The sequence below is a fragment of the Sapajus apella genome, unplaced genomic scaffold, assembly GCF_009761245.1.
Source record: "Sapajus apella isolate SASKATOON/1434 unplaced genomic scaffold, GSC_monkey_1.0 scaffold212, whole genome shotgun sequence".
Lineage (NCBI taxonomy): Eukaryota > Metazoa > Chordata > Mammalia > Primates > Cebidae > Sapajus > Sapajus apella.
In genome coordinates, this window is record NW_022437152.1 from 202891 (window position 1) to 212804 (window position 9914).

The 9914-nt window shown below is 55.2% G+C and overlaps 1 protein-coding gene across 11 annotated transcripts in view; it reads left to right on the forward strand.

The window, feature by feature from the left end:
* AP2A2 (adaptor related protein complex 2 subunit alpha 2) overlaps nucleotides 1-9914 on the forward strand; it is a 73623-nt gene that overhangs the window by 47474 nt on the left and 16235 nt on the right. For 8 of the 11 annotated variants that reach the window (XM_032270563.1, XM_032270564.1, XM_032270561.1 and 5 more), the window contains 5 exons: nucleotides 1040-1141; nucleotides 4344-4452; nucleotides 5146-5296; nucleotides 6660-6828; nucleotides 8063-8200. In XM_032270563.1, the coding sequence (XP_032126454.1) occupies nucleotides 1040-1141; nucleotides 4344-4452; nucleotides 5146-5296; nucleotides 6660-6828; nucleotides 8063-8200 (669 nt within the window). The remainder of the gene's footprint in view (nucleotides 1-1039; nucleotides 1142-4343; nucleotides 4453-5145; nucleotides 5297-6659; nucleotides 6829-8062; nucleotides 8201-9914) is intronic. The other 3 variants (XM_032270562.1, XM_032270567.1, XM_032270568.1) reach the window with 2 other exon arrangements.

Sequence of the window (9914 nt, forward strand, 5' to 3'; positions counted from 1 at the left end):
TTTTTTTTTTTTGAGACGGAGTTTCGCTCTTGTTACCCAGGCTGGAGTGCAATGGCGCGATCTCGGCTCACCGCAACCTCCGCCTCCTGGGTTCAGGCAATTCTCCTGCCTCAGCCTCCCGAGTAGCTGGGATTACAGGCACGCGCCACCATGCCCAGCTGATTTTTTGCATTTTTAGTAGAGACGGGCTTTCACCATGTTGACCAGGATGGTCTCGATCTCTTGACCTCGTGATCCACCCGCCTCGGCCTCCCAAAGTGCTGGGATTACAGGCGTGAGAGCTGTTTGCATTTTCAGAGTGAATAGGTATCGTTTATTTAAAATATTTGTGGGAGAACGTCTTTATGTAACTAAAGTCTTCTTTCAAGAGGTGTGAGTGACTGAATCCCTAGTGCTTGTGCAGGGACAGTAACAGGCTGCCTGGTGCTTTGGGGAGGACCCCTTGTGCCCTGGGGTCTGAATCTGTTCTCAGTGAGGCCAGGAGGAGCAGGGAGGGAAGACTCGCGTGCTGGGCCTGGTGGCCTCATCCAGACTGTGGTTCAGTGACTGCCAGGACCACTTTCCAAAAAAAAAAGGAGAATGGAAAAGGACTTCTTCAGCTGCTTTTTTCTGTGGTCTCACTTCTGGGTTGTCAAGATTTAAATCAGTCTAAAGGTGATGTCTCCTGCTGCAGTGAACTTGGAATGATTAAATCAGAGGCACGAGTGCAGGCCACAGTGGAGGCCAGGCCAGGAGAGGGCAGCACGCCAGGTGGTGTGTGCAGCCCTGTGCTTGACCTGCGTGGCCGAGCGCCGCCCTCTGGCTCTTCACACTGGCAGGATCTGGGCTGAGCATAACTGAGTTTCCCAGCTTTTAAGGAGAAGCTGGAGAAGAAAACCGGTGTGTGCCGTCTTGGAGAACGCTGTTGGTCTCTCCAATAGGCAGAAGTGGCCGTGGGCTGCTGGCATGTTGCCGGTTGGCTTCAGGTTTTGTTTGGAAGATGGGTTAACACGAGCGTTTAGCTTCAAGTGTTTTGACTGTTGTGTGTGTTTTCTTTCAGGGTGTGGTAACTGCAGCCACAAGTCTGATCACCACTTTGGCACAGAAGAACCCAGAAGAGTTTAAAACCTCCGTGTCTCTGGCCGTCTCTAGGCTAAGCAGAGTAAGTCTGTTTGTGGGGGAGCAGAAGTTAGGGTGGGTTTTGTCTCATTTATTTATTAGCTTACTTTTAGAATGCAAGGCATGTGGTCAGTTTGTAAATTCAGGGGTGAAAACCCACTTGGCTTCTCTTTCAACCTTCTTCTTAATTGAGAGCTGTCCCGTCTGTGTGGAAGCCCAGTTCCCTGTTCCTGTCATGTGACCGAGCACCCAGTACCACTCGGGTGGAGGGGTGGCACCCAGGGCCCGTGTCCCTCACGGGGGGGCGCTGCTGGCTCTGCCGTGGGACCCACCGGCTGGCGTGTGCACTAACAGCTGCTGTTCAGCTTTGTGCTTTGAGTTTTATGTAGATGGACCTGCAGCGCACATTCTTTTGTTTTGTTCAAGATTGTGAAATGTTTGTTTTCTGTGCAGCTGTTACACGTTCGTTTTTGATGCTGCATAGAATCGGTTGTGTGAACTGACCCCTGCAGTTGACCCCTGTCCTGTGGGACACTTAGCTCCCTGCCCTCTGGGGCTGCTGGGGCCCCTCTAGCGTGAGCAGTCTTGGATGTCCCTTGGTTTCCACGCACACGAGATGCTGTGGGCGTCTGTTGAGATGTGGCATGAACGTCAGGGCACAGGTGGTGCCAGACCAGCTTCCCCCGTGGTCTCCCCGGCCTTCCCAGCAGCAGGAGGCTGGCACAGCATGTGCTGGTGTTAGCCTCTGGGGATTTTTTGTGTGTTTTTTTTTTGAAACAGAGTCTCAGTCTGACGACCAGGCCAGAGTGCAGTGGTGCAGTCTCGGCCTCCTGGGTTCAAGAGATTCTTCTGGCTCAGCCTCTTTAGTAGCTCACATCATAGGCTGCACCATCACGCCCTGCTAATTTTTATATTTTTGGTAGAGATGAGGTTTCACCATGTTGGCCAGGCTGGCCTCGAACACCTGACTTCAGGTGATCCGCCTGCCTCGGCCTCCCAGACTGCTGGGATTGCAGGCATCACCGTCACAATCGGCTTCTTTGTGACTTAAATCTACATTTGCCCGATTGTCAATGAGGTCGAGAAACTTTGCATGTTGATTGGCTGTTTGGGTATCTTGTTTTGTGAAGGGCCTGAGACTGGGTCGTCCTTTGTTTGCGTCGAGTATTTCACCATTAAGTGTGATGTCTGCTCTGGAGTTTTGTTGTTGGCACTCTTGATCACATTAAAGAAGTTCCTTTCTCTAATTTGCCAAACAGTTTTTATCATTAACTGGTAAAACCGTTTCAATTTTGAGTTTTCTTTTTTTTTTTTTTTGAGATGGAGTTTCACTCTTGTTACCCGGGCTGGAGTGCAATGGCGCGATCTCGGCTCACCCACAACCTCCGCCTCCTGGGTTCAGGCAATTCTCCTGCCTCAGCCTCCTGAGTAGCTGGGATTACAGGCACGCACCACCACGCCCAGCTAATTTTTTGTATTTTTAGTAGAGACGGGGTTTCACCATGTTGACCAGGATGGTCTCGATCTCTTGACCTTGTGATCCACCCGCCTCGGCCTCCCAAAGTGCTGGGATTACAGGCTTGAGCCACCGCGCCCGGCCTGGAGTTTTCTTTGTGGGAAACTTTCTGATTATGAATTCAGTTTATTTTATAAGTTGAGAAATGTGTGTATTTTCTTCTTCTTCTTCTTTTTTTTTTTGAGTCAGCGTCTTGCTCTGTTACCCAGCCTGGAGTGCAGTAGCATAATCTCGGCTCACTGCAACCTCCACCTGGGTTCAAGTGATTCTCCTGCCTCAGCCTCCCAAGTAGATGGGATTAGAGGCGCCCCCCGCCACCATGTCCAGCTAATTTTTATATTTTTAGTAGAGACAAGGTTTCGCCATGTTGGCCAGGCTGGGTCTTAAACTCCTGACCTCGGGTGATCCGCCTGCCTCGGCCTCCCAAAGTGCTGGGATGACAGGCATGAGCCACTGCTCCCAGCTTCCTTTCCTTTGGGTTAATTTGTTAGTTGCTTTTTAAACCCTTGAGATGAATTTTTGTTGCTTTTCTCTTTATATTTGTTTCAAATATGTACATTTAAGGCTATAAATTTTTCTGTGAGCCTGGCTTTAATTGCATACGTGTTTGAGAGACAACTCGCACTGGCCGTGTCTCTGTCACGTAAGTGCTGTGATTCTTGCCTTTTCTGCTTTGCATTTGTGCCTTTCAGCCCTCTGTTTGACAGACAGCCTAGAGCTCACTTCCCTGCAGCAGGTGTCTGTGACCCACGTCTGGGACGGCATCTTGCAGCTTAGGGCAGGAGTCAGGGTGAACTTTTCTGGATAGGTTTACCTAAAGCCTAAAAGTGTCACACATGTGAGCTTTGTAGGAAGGGAGGAACTACCCTGACCTCCTGGAAACAGGAGTCACCGAGCTGTCAGTGGAAATGCGTGGAGGTTGTAGTGATAGTCGTTTGTTCAAGAGGTTGATGGAGGCTCTGCCAAGCCAAGGGCCACGTTGGACAGAGAGATGGGATGTGAGTGAGGCGGGCAGATGCCTCCTCGAGCTCAGCGCCTGGGCGGGCTGTGGGGGACCATGGGGCTGTGGGGTTGGGTTAGGGTGCTGGCTTCTTGGGGGTATATTTCTTCCTTCTGAGGAGCCTAGCGCGTGCTCTCTCTTTCTTTTTTTTTTTTTTTGAGATAGAATATCGGTCCGTTGCCAGGCTCCAGGCTGGAGTGCAGTGGCGCTATCTTGGCTCACTGCAACCTCCGCCTTCCAGGTTCAAGCAGTTCTCCTGCCTCAGCCTCCCGAGTAGCTGGGACTACAGCTGTGCGCCACCACGCCCAGCTAATTTTTGTATTTTTAGTAGAGACAGGGTTTCACCATGTTGGCCAGGATGGTCTCGATCTCTTGACCTGGTGATCCGCCCGCCTCAGCCTCCCAAAGAGCTGGGATTACAGGCGTGAGCCGCCGCACCCGGCCCGAGTTTCATTCATGTTCCTGTCCACAAAGGAAAGACTGGAGTTTCCAATCCAGGTGCTGTGGTGTCTTGTACTGAGTGTGGGCTGCTGTTCAGCTGTGCGGCGTGTGTGCCACCTCTCACAGCGACCCTGAGGGGTCGCAGGCAGTGTCAGACGCTCCTGGCCTGTGGAACAAAACCGTTTTTCCAGCTCAGGTCTGACTCGAGGAGAGAATGTGGCTTTTCTTTGGGTCCCCGCAGTGGGGACTCGTGCCGGGCATCGTGTCTCATTGCCTGTGCTGTTACAGATCGTGACGTCCGCATCAACAGATCTTCAGGATTACACTTACTATTTTGTCCCTGCTCCCTGGCTGTCTGTCAAACTGCTGAGGCTGCTGCAGTGCTACCCACCCCCAGGTAATGCGCGGGCGGAGGCTCCTGAAGCTGCACCAGCTGACTCCCTGTCTCAGATTCAAGTGGTTTGTTGATGACTGGAAGAAGTGTGTTACTGGCCCCGCCTCCTGATGTGTGGGCCTTGCTGCTGGTGCTGCTGTGCGCCCTGGCTTTTGTGGAGTTATTGCAGAGCCTACACTTTCCTTAGGGTTTGCGTCTGTTGGTGCTTTTGTAGTATCAGATCTGTGCAGTAGGTTTTCTTTCTTTCTCTACTTTACTTTTTTTTTTTTTTTTTTTTTGAGGTGGAGTGTCCCTCTGTTGCCCAGGCTGGTGATCTCAGTTCACTGCAACCTTTGCCTCCTGGGTTCAAGTGATTCTACCACCTCATCCTCCTGAGTAGCTGAGATCACAGGCACCTGCCATCATGCCTGGCTAATTTTTGCATTTTCATAGAGATGGGGTTTCACCATGTTGGCCAGGCTGGTCTTGAACTCCTGACCTCAGGTGATCTGGCCACCTCAGCCTCCCAAAGTGCTGGGATTACAGGTGTGAGCCACCGCGCCCAGCCTCTCTCAGTTTTGCAAATGCTCCCAGCTGGGTACACAAATGTGAGTGAGTATTAAAAATGCTCTCACAATACGAGGGTGTAGCGGGAGGGTGGGGTGGGGCGGGCTGCGGGCCACGGGAGCCTGGTGAGCACCGTTCTGTCTTGCCCAGAAGACCCTGCAGTTCGAGGCCGCCTGACGGAGTGCCTGGAGACCATCTTGAACAAAGCCCAAGAACCGCCCAAGTCGAAGAAGGTCCAGCATTCCAACGCCAAGAACGCCGTGCTCTTTGAGGCCATCAGCTTAATCATTCACCACGACAGGTGGGTCGGCCGTCTGAGGAGACGCCTTCACCATGTGCACGTGCACATGCTCCTTGTCACTGGCATGAGACTGGGCGAATCACGCCTAGTTAGTTTATCCGGTCCACAGGCCTCCCCTTCATCCTGCCCGTGTGCTCCCTGCCGGACCCCTTTCTTCTTTCTCTGCAGCCGGCCCCTCCTGCTCTGAGCTCACTGTGGATTGCTTAGCTGACTGTGGTCTCATCCCTGACAGGGGCCTTCTCCTCCTTCCCTGAGCATCCCCACTCCTTTTTTTTTTTTTTTTTTTTTTGAGGCGGGGTTTCACTTTTGTTACCCAGGCTGGAGTGCAATGGCGCGATCTCGGCTCACCGCAACCTCCGCCTCCTGGGTTCAGGCAATTCTCCTGCCTCAGCCTCCTGAGTAGCTGGCATCCCCACTCCTGATGGGCCTCTTGTGTGATGGAACAGAGAGGAGACGGGGAGGGTGGGATGTGTGTGCACACGTGTCCTATGGCTTTGCTGGCTGTGAAGCTGCACTTGGTGGGTCCAGGGTGCTAGGTCAGTGCTGGAGACGGCCGTGCCCATCCACGCGGAGCAGAGACGCAGGGCGGGTGGCCGGAGAGCAAGCTGGAGGGTCTGCCTCCTCTACCCCCACGCCTTTTCTGCTCAGCCCCTGCGATGCAGTGCTTGTGGTCTCGCGTGGGTCTGGTGTGTGGTGCCGTGCTTTAGGGTCCTGTGAGAATGAGATGGCAGCTCCCAGCAGGCTCCCAATAACCAGGGAACATGCCAGGCTGTAGGCAGAGGCTCTCTACAGCTAGTGGGTACCACCCATCGGCTACTGTAGCATTTTTACAAATGTGGTTTCCAATGACGAAAACGCAGTCCAAGAGTCATGCTTCAGAATTGGTGGCTGTTAAAACTGAAGTTTCCCATTTTAGAGAAAGCTCTGTTGTTACATGAGGAGAAGCCACATCCTGAGGAGACAGTAGAGTTGGGGTGGCAGCCGTGCTCCCCGCCTCCTCAGCCTTCTCCCTGCCCTGGGCTGGTGCCTCTGGCTGACAGGCCATTGCGGGTCACAGCTTGACGGGCCTCCTGCGGGCCTGACGCAGATTGAGGCTCAGGAGGTGCTGGGAAGGCTCTGGCGGACGCATGGGCTGCCACTCTCACTGTGGGGAGGCACAGAATGGACGAAACCCAGATGTCAGGGGTAGGGGTCGGGCGTCCACATTCGGGGAGGCCCCCGGATTCCCACCTGAGCAGCACGGTGGCGGTGAGTGTGGTGTGACTTTGCTGTCTGCCATCTGGACCCGTCAGGGAACGTGGGTTCTGTCCAGTTTGTGTCGTGTGTGTTGAGGAAACCCCCCGCCTCCCCTCCCTCCACACAGTGAGCCGAACCTGCTTGTCCGCGCCTGCAACCAGCTGGGCCAGTTCCTGCAGCACCGGGAGACCAACCTGCGCTACCTGGCCCTGGAGAGCATGTGCACGCTGGCCAGCTCTGAGTTCTCCCACGAGGCTGTCAAGACGCACATCGAGACGGTCATCAATGCCCTGAAGGCAAGTCCCTGTCCTCGGGGTCCGCTCACTCCCTGCACAGGTGCCATGGGTCTTCCCGTGAAGGCTGGGGGACACGGTGCTTCCTGGCTCCCTGCAGAGATAGAGGTAGTGTTGGTGCTGCTGACCTCCGCCTGACACCTACTCTCAGGAGGGCATGCCACTGTTCAGGGTCACGCTGCCTCCTGGCTAGGGTGATCGCAGTGTCCGGCAGCCCTCTCCCTGCCGTGGGCAGGCCCCCGTGTGCCGTCCTGCACGTGCACAGTCCCGACAAGTAGAAATGGTTCTTCTTGGTAGAAAGATTAAATTTTTTTACCTTATCTCCAAGAAAACCCCCCTTTTGCAAAGGAAACTCACTTTTTTCGAGGACTAAAATTTCAGAGTTGGAAGAGCCGAGTTGAGGTTGTCTGTTGCCAGCCTTTGTGAGTCTGCAGAGTGGCCCCTGAGGGTTTGCTCTACGTGAGGTCGCCCGAGGCGTGTCCACCACATTCCCTGTCTGAGCCAGCCTTGGGTTGTGGCAGGGCTGCTCCCGCTGCCCCTGTGTGTCTGTGTGCGGCTCATGGGCATCCCGGGTGGCATACAAGGGCTCATGGTGGCATTTGGTCTTCTGGATTCTTCTTGGTCTTGGTTGGTGTGTGTTTTACTCACTCCCTGTTGCCAGAAAGGCTGACACTCATTTGCTCACGGCCAGCACTAGGGCTGCTGGTGGCCACTCCCCTGTCCTTTGCTGGTAGCAGAGCCGTGCAGGCCTCAGGCTTTCTCATGCTGTAGAGCCTCTGGGGGGTTCATCAGCTTAGGCTCCGGGGTGGGGTATGAGAACCTGGGACAGCTCCACGGCAGTGCCAGAGGCAGTGGGGCCTTTGGCTTCATGGAGGAGAGGCCTTGACGGCCTGCACCAGGCAGTGACTGGGTGCTAGTGAAGCCGGCTTGTGCGGAGGGAGGGGTCAGCGAGTGCGGAGGGAGGAGTCAGCGAGTGCAGAGGGAGGGGTCAGCGAGGGCACAGGGCTCGATTCTGGGCTGTCCCGACCCATGTGCCCCCGTGCAGGGAGTGGGAGGGGCCGGTGCGTTGGGGAGGGAGGACTGTGTGGCTGGTGCCTGTCGTGCTCCCTGGACCTGGGTGTGTGTGTGAGAGAAGCTCAGAGTGGGCTTTGAGATGCGGTATCAGGCCTGTCCCCCAGCCTGTCCCCCAGCCTGGGCCTTGCTCCTGCGGCCTCTTACTCTGTGCCTTGTTCCCCAGACCGAGCGGGACGTGAGCGTGCGGCAGCGGGCCGTGGACCTCCTCTACGCCATGTGCGACCGCAGCAATGCCCCACAGATCGTGGCCGAGATGCTGAGCTATCTGGAGACGGCCGACTACTCCATCCGAGAAGAGATTGTGAGTTGTGGTGGCTTCTGAGTCCTCTCCTGCTACAGATGCAAGTCTCACTGCAGGATTTCCTTAGTGCTCTGTGATTCTGTCCAGCAGGGCTTAGCTGAGAACCCGTGAGATGCTGGATACAAGGCTCCTCTGCCTCTGTGTTTTAGTTCACATTTTCAATCTGGATGTGGTCCCAGCTTATAGAGGCTGAGGCGGGAGGATCACCTGAGGCCAGGAGGTTGAGGCTACTGTGAGCTGAGATTATGTCAGTGCACTCCAGGCTGGGCAACACAGTGAGACCCTGTCTTAAAAAAATTAGCATTTTTGGTGGACTCATTTGGTCATTTGCTGCCCCGTGTGGCTTCTGTGGCCTGCCTGTCCTTTCGGTGTGGCACTGCAGCCCCAGGTCTGAGTGAGGCTGCAGTGCGTATGCTGGGGCTGCCCACATCTAGACTTCTCTGCGCAGAATTCTTCTTAACTATGTTGCATTTGAGCCCCTGAATTAATCCTTCGTGGCTTGGCTTTTGTGTGTGTGTCTCTTGATTTTTGGAGGGTTGTGATCTAGGCCATAGCTTAGTTTCCTGTGTTGTTTCTATCACAAAGTAGATGTGCACACCTGCCAGATGGCTGAAGGCTGAGCATGACTGAAAACCTGAGGGCAGAAACCCTTGTGGAGGCCACATGGTCAGCAGAGAAGAGGGCCTGAGGCCTCCGCCATGCTCACAGGCCTCTCAGGCTCACTGTGTCTGTGGATGGTGGGATTCAAGGGGGGTCCATGTGTCCTCGTGGGAGGCTGGCTGCTGTTACCAGCCAGGACCACAGCCTCTGGTTGAGGCTGAGACAGCGCCTCCATTGTATAGGAAGCGCTTTGTTATTTGTCTTTTTGGGCAAGTGCAGCTTGAGGCCTCCTTGGGAGCTTTGCCAAGAGCCAGGGTTGGAGCTGGTGGCAGGTGACAGGGTTGCCCTGGGCAGGTGTGCGTGGTCATGCCCAGGTGGGACTCTTAGGTTTTCAGGGATCTTTGAGTGAACGGAGGGGCCTGGGTGCCAAGGGTGAAATGACTACAGACTGAGCTTCAGTGAGGCGCTGCACCTACAGAGAGCAGGGGCCAGGAGGCAGCTCTCCTGCTGGACTGTCCACCCTCCAGGACAGTGGGCCTGGGACGGTGAGGGGGATGGGACAGGGGTGGGCTGACTCCCGGAAGGAGGCCCCAAGGGCAGGCCCCATGGGGTGGGTTTGGCGTAGGGCCGGGCTGAGCGGGTCCTGTTTGTGGAGCGGCCAGGCAGGTGCTTGTTGACTATGGCCAGGGGTCCTTCTCTGGCCTGGCTGGGGCAGTGTGGCCTGGTCTCAACACCTGTGGTGGGGTGGGGCTGGCTCTGGGGACGGCTGTTACAGGAGCCTCCTTCCTGATCATCCTGAGTGTTTTGAGCAGACAGAAGCAGTGTGCGTCTGAGTGCTGTTGTGCAGGTTTTGAGGTCCCAGTGTCTGCTCTCGCCCCTCTTTGCGGTGAGCGGCTGTGCTGAGCCGGCCCCTGCCGTGAAGAGTAAGACAGGTGTGATGAGTGACGTCAGCTGCTCCCGCCGTGAGGTGTAAGACAGGTGCGATGAGTGACGTCAGCTGCTCCCGCCGTCAGGTGTAAGACAGGTGCGATGAGTGACGTCAGCTGCTCCCGCCGTGAGATGTAAGACAGGTGCGATGAGTGACGTCAGCTGCTCCCGCCGTGAGGTGTAAGGC